Source organism: Euprymna scolopes, chromosome 32, assembly GCF_053919585.1.
Source record: "Euprymna scolopes isolate OS-2025 chromosome 32, ASM5391958v1, whole genome shotgun sequence".
Lineage (NCBI taxonomy): Eukaryota > Metazoa > Mollusca > Cephalopoda > Sepiida > Sepiolidae > Euprymna > Euprymna scolopes.
Window position 1 is genome coordinate 98,934,769 of NC_136513.1, and position 21,297 is coordinate 98,956,065.

Consider the following 21,297-nt stretch of genomic DNA (forward strand, 5'->3'; position numbering starts at 1 on the left):
TTTTATTCATTTTGAACTGCTTTCACTCAGAGGATGGCCAAATTAAAAAAAAATATATACAGTTAATAAGTCTTCTTAGCTACATTTTGAAATAGAAATTTTCAATTTAGTCCATTTAAACAAAAGTTAGAGAAAATGAAAGGTGTCCAAAAGTCCTCAGAATGAGTAAGAAACGTGAAAGACATCTTCTTCGGATTGGCTGTGAGTTACCATAGCAAGTTTTAACAGGCGTTTTAGAGACGATTTCTTCTAATTGGCTGTTGGTGTCCATAAACTCTTTTTGTCACCGACACTTCATAAACCATAGCGAGAATGTCGCTCGCATGCTATCTTATCTGGGTTATATCGTGAGTGTTAAGAAAAGTGATACTCTTAACCGTGCTTTGGCTGATAATATTTCTCTTACGACATATCCCGTTGATTCTGTTTCTTTTTTGCCCCTTCTGAACACAAAAAAGAAAACATTATTTCAAAGCAAAGCCTAGAAAAATCATGGATTCCATAGAAAAATTCGAGTATGGGAAGTGATATTGTTTCGATTAAGTTTAGATAAGTAAGTGGACTAGGTGTTAAAACTGGAAGAGAAAAACGAAAGATATTCTCGTAAATAATAAAATAAATATATGACTTAAAATATTGCAGCATAAAAATTCGTATATAGTGTTAAAATGAATTTCAAAAAATTATTATGCTGCAATATTTTAAGTTATGAGTTTATTATATCTTTTACTAGAATATTTTGTCTTTAACCTGTTTAAACAACTAGTCCTTTTACTTTTATCAAATTTGTATATGTAATATATATATATATAATATATATATACATATATATAAATTTTAGAGAAACTCCTTGAAAACTAAATATAAATTTTTATTATGCATTAAAAAAGCTGAGTATTACACTCCTAGCTGTACCCTGCCACGCGTTGCTGTTGCGTAAATGATGTAAATCGAATAGAAAATGCATGTGTCTGATACGTTTAATTTTTCAATACTTGTGGATACACAATATTCCTGGTGGTTCCTGATTCAGTGCAATGGAAGAGATTGCCTGGTTTGCCGACTCTAGAACATGCAACATATAATTTCCCATGTGAGACAAATCAGTGTGTAAATATAAGCCGCACAATTCTAAAAAAGATCCCCTGCGCTTTGTTGATTGTGATAGCAAATGCCAGTCTAATTGGGAATTGCAATCTCTTGACTGGAAATGGCATGTCTCTAGGAATCATAGGAATACATGGATTTAAGATATCGTCACCTGTGTAAGACCCCCTTCAAATTGTGGGTTCTATTAGGTAAGTCATTAATTTCTTACTTAAAGACGTGTGCCGTTACAAAGCTTGAGCTTGTTAATAGTTCGAAACAATTGCAGTACATGAGGTTGCATCCCTGGAAAATCTAGCGAATTAAAAAATTCTGTTGGATAGTTGCCTGCTTCGTCTTCTTCAAGAACAGTGTCAATGGAGTTGTATGAGACTTACTCATGGAATGTTCAACTGGATAGTACTGTTGAGTTCATGAACATCTTTGTTATTGGGTGCAAGAATGGCTCGTTGACTCAGCCAACTGGGATCCTTATAATTAATTTTGATGTCCGCAAAAACTTTTTAAATAAAGTTTCCTTTTGTTGTCACTAAATTACAGAAGTTTTTTGGCAATGAAATTCGCCCTGAGGTAAGATTAGCCGGCACTTTTCCATTCCTAATTTTCAGTAATTGATTTGAAAATACTCTGCTGAGTGCTCGTTTTGTTGCTGGACATGCATATTTCTAGTCAAATTGAATGATCTCACATGCCAAAAAAAGTGGAATATTTGAGGCAAGCATTTATTTCATCTGCTGGTGATGATCGAGCAATTATAAGTAGTGTTTACATGAAATCTCTAGCTAGCAATATTACTGCATTTCCAAAGAGTAGGTCATTTTCACGCGTCTTGCAATGATTGATCATCCAGTGAATTTTTGTGTGCCATTATGCATTCGCCATACAGCTCATTACTTCTTCTGTATCTTCCAGCTTGATACTGTGCAATTTCATCGATATGTGTGCTGGCATTTCTATCATTTCCTTGAGTTTCCAAACCACAACATCCGCCATATCGTTGCCTTTATTCACATACTTGCAAATGTATTTGATGGGCTTAACTGAGTTAGAGTATTCCACATTAATGTGCGATTTGTAGGCTTTTGATAGCAAAGGGGAATATGGAACAACCCACCGTTTATCGACTTCAAAGGTACCATTTCGCATTTGTATGATTGCTAATTTACCGCCATTGTCTATTGATCTTCTCCTGTGTAAAGGATATCCATCATTTCCTGTAACTTTGTCTGATAGTTTTGCCCGAGGATATCGCTTATAGCATTTTCCATCTTTCATGCATGGTGAATTTGGATTTAGTATACCACAAGATCCATGTATCGTATTCTTTGTCACAACTTCATTCAAATCTTTATCAATGTCAGCATCGTGTATTTCAGCACATATTACATCGTCGATTTGATCTGAACTGATTTTGTTATAGAGCCAGATTAGTACGTGTGAGTGTGGTAATCCTCCCTTTTACCACGCCACTGAATACATCCAGCAGCACACAGACCCAAAGACTTTATGTTTAACAATGAAATTTATTAGCGATTTCAGCTTTTGTATGAAATTACGTGCTGTAATATCATGCCTGTTCAGGAAGTAATAGTTGTATATCATCCCAAGCAGGGTTGCATATGAATGTAATGAGCAGGTCAAGGCGGCCATAGTGACGAACATATGCAAATCCATGTTGAGTGTGCTCATGCATATGACGTGGACTACCTATATATGAAGATGGCAAAATTGCTAGTGGTCTAACGTTGGTTGTATTACCATCAATTTGAACTGCATCTCGCAAATGAAAATATTCTTCAGAGCGAAGTTTTGACTGATTCAAATGTATGGATAGTAACCGTTCAGATTCAATTTTTGCGTACATGTTTACGATGTATTGGTGGAACAATTGACAGTATTTCAGAATGAGATAGCTTTCATTTTCCCGAATCATTAATAGGTATAAATAATAGTTCATTGCGCTGCATTTTTTTATTTCTTCACCAGTAACTGGATTTACCATATTAACATTGAAATTATATCCATCAGCGCCATCCCAGAAAATGATTGGATGTTGCAGAGCATCATAGAATTGATGAGCTTCTGCAGTGTTTGTCAATTGATAATTTCTACTATGAAGTACAATATTCCTCGGATGAAATTGACCTCGAACTATAACAATTACAACTCAATAAATGTCATTGTTAAGTTATAGTTGTAGAATTGAATCTGCACACGTGTTTTTCAGCACGAATAACAATCTTGTGTGTATCAGATGGCATCATTTCACTTGCAGTTTTTTAATAAACACACTAAATTGTTTTACTATGAAGTAGCACTTGCAGTTCTGAAACCATGGAACTTCTTGTGCCAGTTAAAATTCTACATCCTGCATTCAGTTCATCATTGTTATCACCGATCAAATACAGTTGTATTAATTCATGATGACCATCTGGGACAGGAAGAGATCTAACTTCATGGAAAATTTGCCCCTTTACTTTAAAAGTTGGTATGAATTGTGCTGTAATGATTTTTGCACCGGACGACGTCATTTGGAAGCATGAGTTGTATTTCCTGATGTCCGATAGAAAATGCTTTGATTCAGCAGTATATCCGGCAAGCAAAGTTTTTAATGGTTCTGATGGTTCTTCAAGTTGAGGTAGTTTAATTTTTCCGTTGGCACAACACAGCCCTTTAGTTTCCCCTAAAACTTCAGAGCCTTGCAGTAGGGACACACTTCAGTCATAGTGCTGATTTGAACCTAGTGACTCAAAATGTAATCATCATCAGGGTTGTAGTGGAATGCAAGCCGATCCCAATCCCGGGATTGTTGAGCATGAAGTCGTGGTTGACGCTAATCTGCAGTTTCTCGTTGACGTCTTTCCGCATGTCTCAACCTATCACGTTCATTCCGTCGAGATCGGAGCAGATCTGTATTAAGGGATTGTTGTATCAGTAATCTTGCATCCTCAAGTCTGGAAGCACGGTTAGGTTTTGCACATAAAAAGAAAGGAGCAACAAAACAGATTCGGTGCAAACCGAAAGTTCTTTTGTGTATTTTTTATTTTATATTTATTTTTTAAACGACAGAAATAAGGAAAGGAAAATATATTACAATAGCAAACAATGGCAACAAAATAAATCCGTTTATTTTATTATGAGCCCCCCCCTCACTCCAAAAAACACAAAAACAATGGAAACATTCGTAGTGACGTAGCAGAAATGTAAATATGTTAAAGAAAATCAAAATTGAATTATGGATTTTTTTCCATCATAAAAACGGGATGCACAAAATAGAGAAAAGTAAAAAAAAAATAAAATAAAAAATAAACAGTGAGATACGTGTCTAGTTATGAAGCATACAAAAAGAATGTGGAGGAGGGGAAAATGCGAGCCATATATATGGGATGTACACGTGTGTAAATATAATTTTAAAATAAGTCAATTATACACCGCTAATGTTAATAAATAATATATAAAGAAAAAGCAGGCTACAAAAAAAAAACAACAAAAAAACGAATTGATACAAATTATTATGTATAAATATAACAGGGTTAATGGTATACTTAAAATTAAATCAGAAGTATTTCCAGTAATCGGCTCGGCTCGATTCGGAACAGAAATTTTTTTTTTATATGGTAATATTTTTTCTTTTTAATATTTAAAAATACTGTTAGGTTAAATTTAACAATTTCTGTTTTACTCTTTAACGATTGTTAAATGAGTTTGTTTTATACGCATGTTTAATCAGAATCGTTTTTTTTTTCGTCATTTCAAAATGGTCGACCGAAAAGAAACGATGTCGAATAAAAGTTGTTTTTTTTTTTAATATGATAATATTTTAGATAGATTACATACAATCATTGTTATAAAATATTACGGAAAACGGGCTTGTAAATTTCTAGTTTAGTGATTTTGAACAAACCGGACGTTCCATTTTATATATATATATATATATATATATATATATATATATATATATATATATATATATATATATATATATATATATATAGATTCTGAGTCTGAATAATATTTTAAACAGAAACTGTAGAAAATTCACTAATGTTTTATAAAAAACGCAGCGTAAAGAATAAATGCTGAAGATGTAGGTCATAAGTTATCGATGACAACTAAAGAATAAGACTACTCACTATTTGTTTTGTTTAATAACATTAGTGTGTCTTTTTTCGTCAGAAACTTTACTATATTTTATGAAATACATTGTATTACTGAATTTATTTGCGTTATTTTTTTCTGAAACCCAAAATGAATTTCCGGATGGATTACAATTTTTTTACGTATTGTTATTTTCCAATTGTTCAGTGAAACTTATCGATTTTATGTTTTTATTGTTTCCCAAATGCGTATGCGTTAATGCTTGACATTGCAGATTTCGTGTATCCATGTCGTTTATTCTACCTCAAAGATAGAAGAAGATCAGTTACAATGCCTTAAATATAAAGAAGCACTCTCCCCTCTGCAAAAATGAAAGTTATCATTGTGTCATATGCATTGTCTATTTTTATTACATTTGTTTCAACTAGCAAAGATATTATCTGTTTTAATGATATAATGATAAGATTCCAGCAATTTTTAGTCGCGTGCAAGCGACTCTATAAGTCACTCTGTCGATCGGTCGGTCATTCGGTCGGTCTGTCGGTTTGTCCGTAACACTTGTGTGCTTGACCTTTTTGGTTAAGATCAAAGGTATGTTGTTAATAGATGCCGTTCTTAGCCTTTAAAGCTTTTCTTGGCCTTTTGGTCAAGATCAAATTGTAGTATCTGTTCTTACTACATGTTTTACTGATGTTTGTATCTTTGTGATATAAAGGGGGATCACTTTTCTGTAATAATTTAATGTAAAATGATCACCCACTTAACAACTAGTCAGTCTCAAAGCCATTCAAGTCATTATCCAGATCATTCAAGTTGTTTTTGAAGGATTCCAGCTATTTTAAAGCATTCAAGTCATTCTTAAGATCATTCAATTCATCCTTAAGTTCATTAAAGTCATTCTAAGTCATTTACTTTTTATTTATTTAAGTTATTTCAGCCCATTTTTCGGTAATTTTAGTTTATCTTTAAGAATTTCATGTCGATCCTACATTCACGCATTCATTCATTACACGAGAGCACGCGACTAATGGCTATCAGCCCTGTTTATATATAATTAAATACTTACAATGCAATCACAACCAGGCTGGTAAAATGTTTCGAGAGAATCTTCTTGGGTTTGATTTAAGAAAGACACGGGCAATATTCCGTTACACCGCTTACTATATAGCGTACCATTTTTGCCATTACCTGAAAGATATTGATATTTTTGTTAGTGCATACATTTGTGAATTAATAGGATTCAAATTTAAAGTGTATAGATTCGTGTTTATAGCTTTCAAATTTGTAGTTTATAGATTTGTTTGTGTGGAACATTTACATTTTAGTTTATGATTTCATTAATCCGTTGATTTGATTATGTTTTACTGATAAATATGCTATTGTAAAAATGCATATCTTTTTTGTGTATAGCTTTTTCATAGCTTTCAAATTCTTAGTGTGTATATTGGTTTGTGTGTAGTTTTTTTTTGTTTTAATAATGACGTGAAAATATTTAAAAAAAATATTCGTGCAGTATTGTATATTTTTTAAATTCGTAAGTGTATAGGTTTCTTAGTGTATAAATGTAGTTATTATAATAATGATATAATCAATTGAATGTAATCAGATATGTGATTACATTAACTCTGTTCATGGAAGCAATAAGGGAACGTTACATTTTTATGGTAAAAAGACAAGTATTTATTGTGAATAACTTACATGGAGGAACGATTGATTGGGGCTAAGCCGACCACTTCATGACAGACAAAACGAGCATACAACCCCCGTTCATTAAAACGCATTCGGTTAGAAAGACTTTTACAGAAAGTGTATCGCGTTGGATAATATCATCATAAAAAGAGATTTGGAGGTTACGGTTGGCCGAAACGCTGTGAGAATAACACCCACAAAAGAAAAGTATTAAAAATAACACAGAAAATATAAATTCTGAAATGTATCAAGTTTTCTATGTTTGTATAACAAAGTTGTATGACCCCGCTGATTATTTATGGCGGTGAACACACTAGTAAATATTTAGGAGCCTAGATAGGGGTGCCATTATCCGTTATTTTTACACCGCATATGTGATAAAAAACGTTTGTCGCACCGACTGTCAATTACTTTGTTACTTCCGAAGTCTTTTACACAGCGGTACAATGGGGAGCTCTGTAAATTCTCATCAATCACAATAAAATGTTGGTTTGTTATTAAATATCATGGAATATTCTCATTATGTTTATGACGATTACAGTGGATAATAAAAGTGGCTTTTCATCTAAACTAAAACGATTTCTTCATTAGACAACGTTTCGCTACGTTTAGCAAAGAGAAGAGAAAGGATGTCTATATCCAATCCAGTGAAATCTAACTTTCAAGTGATCACTATTCGTAAACCGATGCTTTTTTTTTTTTAATAAAATGAAGTTAGAATTATTCTTGTAATCATTAAGGATAAATTAAATATAAAATTATACAAAATAATCTATTAGTATTTTTATAAATCTGTGTTTTTTTTACTTATCCAATGACAACTTCCATTTCCGACAACTAACTATAGGATAATTCATACCGCGGTTCTCTGTAATATAATAATAATGGTAATTCTGATTTCGTTTATGAACGTCTCTCTGGAAAGGGATGGGATTCATTTCCAGAGTATTTCCCTTAATTCCGGCTTCAAACCAGGAGCTTCAAAGATCAAGGGTTTTCCTAAGGATGTTGTGGTACCTATAATTGCAGAGGTTTGAAGGCCACCTAAAACATCGGGGATTTGTAGTCTTTTCAATTGTCCTTCCAGACTCCTAGTGTACCAACTACGACCGGGATTGTGTTTTAACCCCGTGTATACGCCTTATCTCCAAGGCCAATGGAGCATATTTGCTCCACTTCTCATTCTCCTTCTCTCTCACATTCCTGTCCCAGGGTACTGAGAAGTCTACAATCTGCCAGTTTTTTGAAGCCTTGTCAATGACGACCACACCTGGACGATTATGTTCCAGTTGCTTGGTCGTTATGACACTACCTCTACCTTGCCGTCCTCACTTGTTCTCACTTCATCAGTCACATTCTCATATCATTTTCCAGCACACTTCACCCCAACCCTCTTACACGCCTCTCAATATATCTGGAGTCCCATGCTATCGTGTCTTTTGCGGTACTCTCTCTGGGCCAGTCCACTACACCCTGCTGGAAGGTGCGCAATTGACTCTGAGGTCTTACCACAAATCCGGTATTCAGCAGCAACTTCTTCTCCTAGAACCACTTTTTTGAACAATCGTGTTCCTAATGCCTGCTCTTGTGCTGCACAAACAAAAGCTCCAGTACTTTTAGCCATATACCCAGCTCTAAGCCATTGCCATGATATTTCATCAGCCACTTCTGCTATATCCTGGAAGAACCTTCCATGCATTTTCTTCCTAGCCAGTTTCTCTGCCCTTTCTCTATCCATACGTTTCACATAATCAGCCTTGGTCTATAATAATAATAATAATAATAATAATAATAATAATAATAATAATAATAATAATAATAATAATAATAATATTTACGTGCGAGACCTGTTGAATTTCCACAGGAAACCCATTCCCATATATAATATCTTGATGTTAGCATTCCATAGATGATCAACGTTAACAAAGACGCTCTGATATTATTGTAGCTCTTTAGTTAAAGTTTGAAAAGTATTTATCTAAGCTAGCAGGGACGCTTGGCGTAGCCCAGTCATAAATTATACTTAAATATGATATTATAATTCTTGCAGATTTCGTATATATTATTATAAACTTAATGTTCTATAAATTTCTATATATTATAAAGTTGCCATTTCAAAAATAAAAAAAATAAATGACTTGAGTGCCATCACCATAATTGAAACCGAAACCAAAGCTTCAGAAGAATTCTTGCTAAAATTTTCTTATTACAAGAAATGGAAGTCCATAACAATTAAACGACACACACGCTATCCTATTAATATATATATATATATATATATATATATATATATATATATATATATATATATATATATATATATATATATAAATCCTCGCTAAAAAAGTCATGTAACCTGCTGGTGTCATTAAATTGGACCCTGTGAATTTGCTCAAGTATCCCAAGGAACAAGTAAAAGTAGGTAACGTCTAATGAGAAAACCAAAAGATAAAAAACTATTGTCGGGTTTATTTTACCAAAAAATGGAAAAACGGGCTAACATTCAAATATATAATAAATGAATGGAAGAGTTAAGTGTGTTTTTACTAAAGTTTTTATTTTTTTTAATTTTTAATTATTATTATTAATATTCTGATATCATTATTATTAATTTTAAATTATTATTATTATTATTATTATTATTATTATTATTATTTATAATAATTCATTATTATTTATTTTTAAATCTTATTATTTTTTGTTATTAATTTTAAATTCTTCTTAATTATAATTATTTATTATTAATTGTTTAATTATTATTAAAAATAATAATAATAATATTAATAATAATAATAATAATAATAATAATAATAATAATAATAATTGTAATAATAATAATGATTTTAATAATAATTATAATAAAAACTATTATTAATATTCATCGAAAGATTTTATTTGGGTAATTATTCCTTATTATTCTTATTATTAATCTAAAGCATTTATTCGATTGAGTATTTATTCCTCTTATTTTTTTAACTATTATCATTAATTATTATTATTGTTCTCATTGTTATACTCTTTATTTTTGTTATAATTTTTCTTATTATAATTCCTCTTATTGTTATTGATATTATTGTTATTATAATTATTATTGTTGTTATTGTTATTATTATGGTTGTTATTATTATTACTGTTACTATTATAATTTGCTTTATTTTTATTGTTAGTATTATATTATTTTGTTATTTATATTATTATTATATTATATTTTTATTTTATTATTATTATTATTATTATTATTATTATTATTATTACTATTATTGGCTTAAAAGGAGCTTTCACAGAGGTCATCAATGATCTCACATAAAGACATGTACTGTTCCCTGGAAGCTGAGTGACAACAACTCCCCACAGGCGTCCAGCAATCTTCACCTCCTACGATAGCTTTTGAAAATAAATTAGCGTTGTCTCAACAGCCTCTCACTATTGATTTCTTGCTAGCAGTGACCTTTGGTCTACACTGGAATTTGAGTGGCACTAGGCCTCTCCAAGGTCAGTTCTCTTTGCTCCTGTCCAGCATAGGTCTGTCTATCGCTCTCTTTTCGATTTTTCCATTCTCCTAGACCCTGCTCGGATATTTAGTATCACACATTTTGGGTGGTGGGAACGGTGGTGTGGCAATGGGAGGGGATGTTGGATGGGTGATGGGGATGTAGAAATTGTAGATATGCAGCTTCTATGTTCTTCGTTCCCTGTAACGCTTCTTCATGTTTTGCATCCGCAGCAGTTTGTCTGGCCCACGTATGTGGTTAATGTGTATTAATCTCCACATTCAAGGGTTCCCGTAATATTTCAGCTGTTTTCATTATTCTTATTCGTTGTATCTTTGCGCCCATTCCTTTGATTCAGATTTATCCCATTCTTTTTTCAACGTTTTTCGGAATTGTTCCAAGTGCTCCTTCTATTATAGGTATTATATTGATTTTCTTCAGCATCAAAATCCCTTTTCGCTCTCTAACTAGCTCTGTTTTTCCTTTTTTTTTTATTTTTGATACTCACCCTGTGGTCAGCTGGGACAGAAAAATCTACGATTTGACAGGATTTTTCTTTCTTCTTAATTATTACGACATCCGGTCTTCTTGCCTGGATGTGTTTATCCGTCTCTATGGTTTTGGTTCTCCATTTTTTAATACTGTCGAGCGCTTATGCTTGTACCATTTGTCTGTGCGTTGTAAATGCAGTTGTTTTGCATGATTCCCAGTGTACTGCCCTCCCCGCTTGTCCTGCCTGTTTTTTGGATTCCTTTTGTGCCAGTTTGATGCACTCACATACTATATAGTTTATCGTTTCGTGTCTTTATCCACAGAGTTTACATTTGCTGTTTTCTTGTGTTTTATCGATCTTTGCTTGAATACGTTTGTTCTTATCGAGCTATCTTGTGCTACAGTTATTAGGGTTCAGTTTCTCGGTTTACATGTCCTTTTTGCATCCATGTATAAGTGTTTTCGTTATTCTCATCGTTTGTCAATCTTATGAATCTTCCGTGTAGTTCTTTCTTTTCCTGTTTTGTCCTTTGTCTGTTTTCTGTTTTGTTGATTTTTTTCTATGTCTCTTGCTGTCATAATTATCTTTTCAGTATTTTGCATTATGTATTTTTCTACTTTTTTGTGTCATTCACACTATCTTCCCCTGTTGTCTTTCCTTTTTCACATGGAGTCTGCCAATATCGTATTCCAGGTTTAGTGCATTCTGCCTTGTCATGAATTTCCGGGTCTTCTGATCGAGCTGTTTCAGTTGTTCCTTTGTCCACCCTATAAACGGTCTAGAGTATCTTTCCAGTGATACTGCTTATGTATTTATACCTTTTTGTAGGTTTCTGCTATACAATTTCACTTCCAGGAGTTTACTTGTTCTCGTGAAGTATTCATTTCCAATTCTCTATTTAATTTCTGTTGTTTTGGTGGTGTCTGCTTCCAAAAGGCTCAAGTATTTATAGTCGTCTTGTTTACCTAGTGACCTCATCTTCGCTAGGTTAGGTAGTTCCATGCCTTCTGTCGTTTCCAGTTTTCCCTTTCTTATAACTAGTAGTGTGCATTTTTCCAATCCAAATTCTAAAATAATTCTGAAAATCCTGGTGTTTTTTTTTTCATATCTCGACTCCAGTATTGGTCCTTGCGAAAAGTTTAAAATCGTCCATGTACGTAAGGTGATTCATTTTTTTCTCCGTATTAGAGAACTTGTATCTGGCTTGGCATTTTTTCAGAATGCTGTTCAGGGGGCACTATTATTATTTTTTATTATTATTAATCTAAAGCTTGTATTCGATTAATTATTATAATTTATAATTATTTTTTTATTTTTAATTGTTTTTATGTATTATAATTATTGCTGGTCTTTTTATTGTTATTATTATTATTATTATTATTATTATTGTTGTTGTTGTTGTTGTTATTGTTATTATTATCATTAATTCTGTAAAGCTTTTATTCGTTTCCAAAAAGAACTAGTGACGAACTGTGCGAATTTTGAATCCAATTCGTTCCAGGATGACACTTATCTGAAGCGTCCCTACCGTAGAACGCGTGATTTCTTTCTAATAAGAATTCTTAGAAAAATACCAGGCAAACAAAAGTGAACATTTTTCTGCCAATGACGCCATCCTCGTGTATATTATCAACCTGTCTTCATCAATTTCTCTCTTCTTCTAGTTTGTTGAATTCCTCCTTAGCCATATCAAATAAAATGCCTTATTTGTTGCTTCCGGAATATCTTAAATCAACGACGACAAAAATCAAACTATAATGTAATCGGAAATGGTCTTTATAGCGTAAATCAAATATGTCGAAAGTATAGACGGCGTGGCGAATATTGTCCTATGAATTATTATTCGCAAGCCGCAGAGGCAGCAACATGGAAAAATATGAATTTGGAGAGAAAATAGTAGTATTATGTGGACGTCATAAAGTAGTGAGAAACCCTTATCTATCCCGGATTTAGCAAAGTTATTTTGACAACGATAAAAATATTTTTAGAACATCACACACATATTTTACGAGCAGTCACCATTTTTTTTTTGTCAAATATGTTCCAGAAATATGAAACTCAGGAGTTATTTGCAACTATTCATGTCCAAATTTTTCAGAGAATAACTTGGCTCAGCATCATTTGCTATTTTATAATATCTATAATGTAAATCTCAATGGGTAGTTTATGTGAATTTACGTACGTACGTATGTATGTATGTTTTTATGTCTCGCTAAAACTATCGACACACAATAAACACTGACAAAATTATCGTTGTCAAAATAACTGTGCTAAATCCGGGATATATAAGGGTTTCTCACTATTTTATGACGTCCACATAATACTAATATTTTCTTCTTCAAGTATACTTAAATCATCAGTTTAATTTTCATTATATTCAACTGAAATGAATGAAACAGTTATTTTCAGGTACATTTAAAGCATCAATTTAATTTTCATTATATTCAGCTGAAATGAATAAAACAGTTATTTTCAGGTATACTTAAAGCATCAATTTAATTTTCATTATATTCAAACGTAGAAATTATTTATATTCACTGCTGATTTCTTTTGTTATTTTTTGTTAAAATGTAGATGTGTATTTGAATTCTTGAATAAGACGAAACTCTTGCATTTCTATAAATTTTATTAATAACATTCTACACTAATTTTAATTTAACAAAAAAATATTTCCACAACAGATATATCGCGCGCTGTTGGCCAACCTTTAACCTCCATTCTTCCGCCGTATTCTTGAACAAGTAGTTTATTGACTGTACTCTAATAAGCTCATCGCACTTCTGTCCTCTCGAATGTATACTTGCCCGACAATTAGCAAAATCCTACGCCTTCACCATTAAAGTCCAAGAGTTTCTTCCCTCGGATATTTAGATATTAATTTGCTTTCCTGTTTCTTCCTTCTTGGATTAAACTGATGTAAAAATCTTATGCGAACAAAGATCTTACTTGTGAATGTCACACAGTTGACATGATCAGAAATAATCGCTCATTATGCTCAAAATTATTATATTGTTTATTTCGGACATAAAAAGTAGATATAAAACAAACGATCCGTTTTAATTTGCAAGGCACGTATTACAACACAAACTGGCTCACATTGACCTCTCGGAGATCTTCGTTTGATATGTTTAATGAACACATCTTGTGCAACCAAGTTATACCCTGAAAATGCTTGATGCTTTGTTAAGTAGAGGAAACTCAAAAAATCTATACATCACTATGTGGTTTTCTTAAATAGAAGTAAGAGATAATACGCATGATTTTACTTACCGAAAATTACATATTTTTTTCCACTTAACAGGTGAGTGCTTTTTGTTTTAAGAATGAGGTTTCCATTTTCCATCTTATTCAAATCCTTAACACTTCCCTGAAAGAGAATAAATTAATCGTTTCTACAAAGAGAAGTTAGAAAACAGAAATGGGTGTGCGTTGTATTATTAAACTGTCTAATTTATTTTAAGAAAACTACGCACTAGGCGGAATATTTAGTAGCGTGCATAGATGCCTGCAGCAAATTGCATTCTGGAATGGAAAACTGTTATTCTAAGAAAAAATGTAAAATATATCTAAGTTCTCCACTCATAAGCTCCAAATGAGTTGATAGGTGACCTACTTTAAAGGATTCAGACCCTCTTTCTCTATCTTCGTCTCGTTCATTCTCTTTACTCACACACATACACGCACACACACACACACACACATATATATATATATATATATATATATTTTATGTAGGTAAGTGAAGTAATATATATATATATATTAACTTATCTACAAAGATAAAGAAATAGTATTGCTTATGTATTGGTGTTAAGCATTTATTTTAAAAGAGCTATGTACGCGACTACTATAAGGTAGTAAGTTATGAAAATATATTTATGACAATTAAGCTACACATAGGCTTGCTTTTTTCAAACCCGTAGGTAATTGTCAGGGAAAATACTTTTAACCTGGCAATTTATTATGGAGCGCTTGTCAGAGAAAGAAAATTCTTTTAGATCTAAGCTATTGAGTAGTGTGTGATTAAAGATATGGGTTATCTTTAATCACACAAAAAAACATCGTAGACGTATATTATCATTTAAACAGTATATCAATTAAAATATTTAAATTCAGTAAATAAATTTAAATATTTAAATTATGGCCGATTTGGTCTTCCGTACAACGGAATCTTACATCGTTACAATCGCAAGTAAACAAGGAACCTTGCATCTGAAAGATAACCAAGATATGCATTGATTTTCATGCCTTTTCTAAGTAGTAAAGTATCACTGCAACGTCTCTCAAAATAAAACGCTGTTACTTAATGGGATCTTGAATGTGTCTGGGGGAATATTTATTAAACCGTCCTGATTTGTGTGTTTTTTTTTGCGTGTGAACTTAACTTAATAAAGTATTCTTTTATGTGAACTGTTATCCTCATCCTCATTGTTGTTGTTGTTGTTGCTACACAAATTACTCAAATGATTCCAATACAAATAATATATGAACGTAATAAGTTCAAGAGGAATTATAATTGCCGATGATTGTTTATCAATTCCCTCTTTTACTAATGAGGCACTACCTATCGAAGCTAACAACATTAAATAAGGTAACTTACATGGCTACACAATAAATAAGTAATAATGCGATTACAAATCTTTATTTACACTCGTTCTAAACAATAGAAAACTACGGCAATTCTTTCCCCTGTCTGTTGTGGATATCAAAACTAAATTACATCAGACAAAATTGACATTTTATTATTCTGTCCCATTTATTATTCAATTTTAACCAGTTCTAAAATTATATTTTTATAAGTAACTAGTAGACTGCTAAAATACGCATACATATAATATTTTAATTCTTATTGTTATAGAAGCAATTCACTTTTGGTTATTATCCAATCTATAGCAATGATTTCAAATGTTATAAAAAGTATTACTTGAGTACCATCCGCTAACATCGAAACTAGAACGCTTAGCGCTCCAGCCTTACGTATGTATTCAGCATCGTTACCATTTGTGGTGCGGACACATGGATACGAAAATTTAAAATTAGCAACTTTGAGATATAGATTTTCAATTTAAAACATAAGCAAATACAACAAAAAAAGACATAAAAAGTCAACTGGCGTGCTTAAATTTGACTCCTTAGCAGTAATTATTTCCGGTAAAAAAATCAAATGTGTGCTACGGGTCCAAATACCCTATATATATATATATATATATATATATATATATATATATATATATATATATATATATACAGCGTGACCAAAAAACAAACAAAAAACATAGAAAGCATATCTAGAACATATGCTGTAGAACGGAGAAAAAAAAGGCCAAAGACCCTATTGTTTTCGTGTGATGCTTGGAATATAATAAACTAGTTATGACGAAAGTTTCATTTCATTCGAACAAAACACTAAGAAACGGGGCCTAATTAGAGTTGGGACCCGTTCTTTGGGTCACCCTGTATAAGTCTAACTTTTATATTAAATATTCAGAGAGGAGATTGGTAGAGTCTTTTCGCATATATACCAACAAGATCAATTAAATAGAATTCAACATAATATTGAAATATGACCAATCATCTAATTAGAAACCATAAAAATGGATGAAAAATTAACTTACGCTCGTTTCTCAAAGTAATATGCAAATTAGTTCATTATTTGTAGTTGCTCACATATCCATGATTGAGTATAATGAAAAGTTCGTTTTAATAATTTTAGTAAAAATGTATAATTCTAATATTAATGTCAAAAACTCAACTCGATCGGTATATAGATAGATAATCACCGTTGCAATTACATTCAACGGGCAACTAATGCTGTTGAGGTTATGTTATAATTATGTTTTTCGGGTTCTTGAAAAATATCCTCTAGAAATCTATTAACAGATTCGAAGAAACTTTATTTTTTACTTTTGTTCATCCGAAACAAGGAAGATTTTCACTTTGGTGTAAAAAAAAAAAAAACTAGTAGTTTCTGCAAATAACACTTCTTCTCTTTCTCTCAACAAAGGTGTAAAATAAGAGTGGGCTTAAAAATATGAGACTCACCTTGTAGACTTTTAAGATTTCAATCGTGTGTTCATCTGTATGTCCCACCTCGATAACAGTCACTTTTAACACTGGAAAAATATAATGATTTTATGTACCATTTTTGTTCTGCTTTGCCTTTGTTTAATCAATCAATCTTTTATGAAGTTAACAAAAAAATCATGTTTGTCCTTACGTTATCACTATTCACCTACTTTTAAAAAATGATTTTGCCTGATCGCTTAAAATGTAATCAAAGCAAAGTAATTAAAGACGCCATCTGATGTCTCTTTTGAGTTGAATGTGAAGTAGTAACTAAAATTAACGCTTATTTCGGACGAGGGTGTAATATCTAATGATATTGTGAGGTCGTCATTCGCGCCGGACACCCATAGTGTGGAAATATATCACAATTTCTTTAATCGGTTTTGTAGATGAGCTATAAACGACACGAATCAGAATACTTAAGTTGTTATTTTACAGTTTACAAAAAAGTATTGCAAGAATAAATTATACAACTAAAGAATTATACTACTATCTAATTTCTACGGACATGGCTCGTGTATATAAATCGTCAATATTCGTGTAGTTAACTGAATAACATGACTTAGTTGCATTATTTGGATTCTGTGGACAACTCGAGAGCTATTTTTGCAACGTTTTCATCGATGTAACGTCAGGCCTTCGTCAGATGTATCTTCTCAAACTCGGGGATGTTACTGCCGAACTCGGGAATTTATAGGGAATTTTCCCAAATACTCGTGGTACAGGAGTTGGAAAAATCTGAATATAGAAGATCCAATCCTCAGTGTGCGCGACTGAAAAAATACAATTGCGAATTAGGTAGGGGCTCTATCCAGAAAGCATGTTACTCCTGTAAATATATAAACGGTTCTGTTCGAAATCCCGCGCATATTCCTGACCCTGAAAGAAACATCCCCGTGTTCAACAAGATACACCTGCAGAAGTTTGCGGATTACATCGACTGAAATGATGTGAAAATGATACTTAAGATGAGAACAGTAGTCTGACAAATACAAATAATACGAGTAAACAATCATCACCTCCAAAATTCAAAACATAAATACAACTTAGTAATTGGTGTCATCATTGCGATTTGTACGTCTCACCTTCATTCGTACGTTATCGCTTTTTACACAACTTTAAATACGAAATCGCTCCATGATTGGTAGTTAATCCGGTATCGATTAGTTCGCCAATTCATAATGTACCCACTAAAAATGACTTGTTCCTAAATCAACACTATATCATCCTATCAAGTAAAAGAAGTTCAATTCGTAATAATATATTTAAAAATAGTGGCATCTGTGTTATTAGTTTGTGGAATATTCCAATAAAAATTACTGTTATATTAATAGAAACATTTTTGTTTCACCGAAAATTTAAAATGAATACACTTATTCCTTTTATTATTTAAAAAAAATATTTACATTCAAATGAGAATTATTTTACGGAAAGAAAAAAGTATCAATTTTCCTTAATATGAATATCCAATATCTTTGTTATCTACATATGACCTTTTTTCACAGAAGAGATTTTGCTATAGTTTCTCTGCTCTATCTATATTGAAATGATATGTTTAAATTTGTCCAAATGGTTGTGCAACAATTGTAATACATGAAGAAATGCACCGTATGATTTTATATTTTATTGTCTTCATTTTTCAAAAAATATTATATATATATGTATGTATCTATCTATATATATATTTATTTATATATTACATCTGGAATGTGAGATTGTATATATATATATATATATATATATATATATATATATATATATATATAATCTCACATTCCAGATGTAATATATAAATATATATATATATATATATATATATATATATATATATATATATATATATATATATATTATTTCCACAATATTTTAAATTGGCATAAAACTGACTCAGGTTTCAATTGGATCACAGTATAATATTCACTGCAAACACTCTTATTTCCCAGAATCGTCTGCCTGTGGAACACAGTGCCGCGGGATGTTGCCAAATGCATGTTAAACATTCGTCTTAAATAGCCAAGTTAAGCTTGGAAGACATTATTTCAAAATGAATATTTTTATTCGAAATAAATAGTATACTGTCCACATAGTATTATAGCAATTCACTGTTTTATATTTATAAGACTGTGGTTTTGTTGCGTCAACTGCACAGGACATCATCGCCCGCTGTTTGTGTCACATACTTTTATTCGCTTACGGTACTGTTCCTTGTGTCAGCCATGTGGTCTCAGCGCTGTATCCTAAAAATTCTCACTACATTATTTTGATGGTTTGTTATGCTTAATAATGAAATCACGTTTTGTTGATTTTTGATGCATAAGTCTGGAATAGTAATCTCATTGTTTTCTATGCTTAAGATTGAAATAGAAGTTTTGTTATTTTTCTGAATTCGTTATTTTATATATTTAGATTCTTCGGACTACTGTTTTCACCTCGGGTCTCATTTTAAGAGCTTTTCAGTCGAAGTAACCCCCCGAGCTTCTTCAGGTGTATTATGTCGAGTAGGACAATGTTTTTATCCAACTCAAGAATTTGAACTGAATTTCGAACGGAATCATTTATCTTCTTAATAGCATGTTCTCCTTCCCTAGACGAATGACTAAATAAATATCATAAGTAATTTATAATTGCATTTCCATTGACAGACACGTGAAAATGATACTCACGATAGAAACAGAAGAATTTAAATTATAGGATCATTTCTGTTGCTCCACTATTCACAAGTTTAAAATAGTAATTTCGCTAGTCTGGAATTTCTACATTTTAAATGACAATTCTTTTCTTTTGTCATACTACAGTCTACAATAGTATTTTGTTGGTCTATTAATCTTTAGTTTTACATAGCATTTTCGTTCGTCTGTTATGGTTATGGCACCTTACTAAAGCCACCCATAGCGACTTTTACCTATCAGTCCATACAATACTCATATAGTTACTAACCACAAGAAACATTTTAATCATACCTAAAAAATCAAACCCAAGATGGTCGAACTCAAAATCTGAGGTATTTGAAATGTTTTTGTGATAAGGCCTCTTGGGTGAATGTATCTAACACGCAGTCGAGTGCATGTTTGCATAATATATAAATTGGTATCGTCAACAATCTGTAAACGAAGTCTAGCTTTATTCATACTAACCCAAAGATTAGTTCCAGAACGTATTACCTGAAGCAGAGCAATAACAAAAATGAACTGAGAGCACAAATTCAATATAACAGGAAAAACTAGAGCGAAGCTTCGGATCTGACTTCAGGTGGAAAACGATGGAATACATTATCGCATTCGAAGATATGTCAGAAATTATGAACTTTCGAATGATATTAAAGTATAATAAGTAATAGTAGGTGTTGTTAATCATGAGATCACCAACATGATTAACTTCATTTTAAAGTTAAGTTTTCCAGACTAAAAATATATTTTAAGCTTAGGATTCCAGACCGACGAATACCCGTTCGATGAACATATTATGTAGATATTATGAATAGATCATTGTATTTTTATGGTAAATATCTGGAGAAGAATAAAAAAATGTACTTTCTTGTGGAAAGAAAACATAAAGATGCATTTACTCACCAAATTCGTTCAAGCAGTATTGTCTTTGCAAATTTTCGAAGAAACAGTAATCACGTGAAGCTTCAATTACAACTATCTGAAGTAACAAAAATCGAAAAAAGATCCCAGCAAGCATTGTATTGTCAATATATATGCCTCCTTCTCAATGGATTAGCTTGTTATGGTGTGGAAATACAGGAAGATAATTGACATAAACTTAAAAAGTAAACACTAGATTAAGCGTTAATTCTAATTGACGTTTAGTTATATATGTAGATCATTTGTTGGTTCAGACAAAGAAAAATTAGTCCGTCAGATTAACATAAAACAAGAATGAAGGTTGGTTGAATTAATCATTTACACAATTTATATTTATGAACATCACGATTCTGATTTGACGTTTCGATTTTCAGGAATATTTTATCATACTAAATGTCTATGTTCGAAGTCATTTCTTGTGAGTTGCAAAATTAAGAATACTTGTCAATGCCAGCATTTAAAGTTGGGGATTAATATGCAATGAATTTTATATAAAATTACATTTATTTTTATATTATGAACGTTCTAGAATATTGATTCATATACGTCCTTTCTCTTTAATTATGATTATCAACCCCCTCTAAGAATAGGTAAGTACGGGCATTGTCTGCGAAGTTATAATCAAGCCAATCAACTAGTGTCTATACAATGCCCATGATTTTCACTCGTGCGAACACTGTCGATTATCTAATGTACTTTCCCGAATTCGGCGTTTAATAGTTCTTAATTCCTTTCATTCACGGAGCAGTTGTTTGATTGCCCTGGG

The 21,297-nt window shown here is 31.8% G+C and overlaps 1 protein-coding gene across 1 annotated transcript in view; it reads right to left on the reverse strand.

The window, feature by feature from the left end:
- Positions 1-21,003, reverse strand: part of LOC145256516 (uncharacterized) — a 32,687-nt gene extending 11,684 nt beyond the window's left edge. The window contains exons 1-4 of the mRNA XM_080115504.1: positions 20,514-21,003; positions 16,921-16,991; positions 14,149-14,245; positions 6,272-6,393 (exon numbers count right to left, since the gene is read on the reverse strand). Of these exons, the coding sequence (XP_079971630.1) occupies positions 6,272-6,393; positions 14,149-14,245; positions 16,921-16,991; positions 20,514-20,628 (405 nt within the window). The 5' untranslated portion in view covers positions 20,629-21,003. The remainder of the gene's footprint in view (positions 1-6,271; positions 6,394-14,148; positions 14,246-16,920; positions 16,992-20,513) is intronic.
- Between the last annotated feature and the right edge of the window lie 294 nt (positions 21,004-21,297).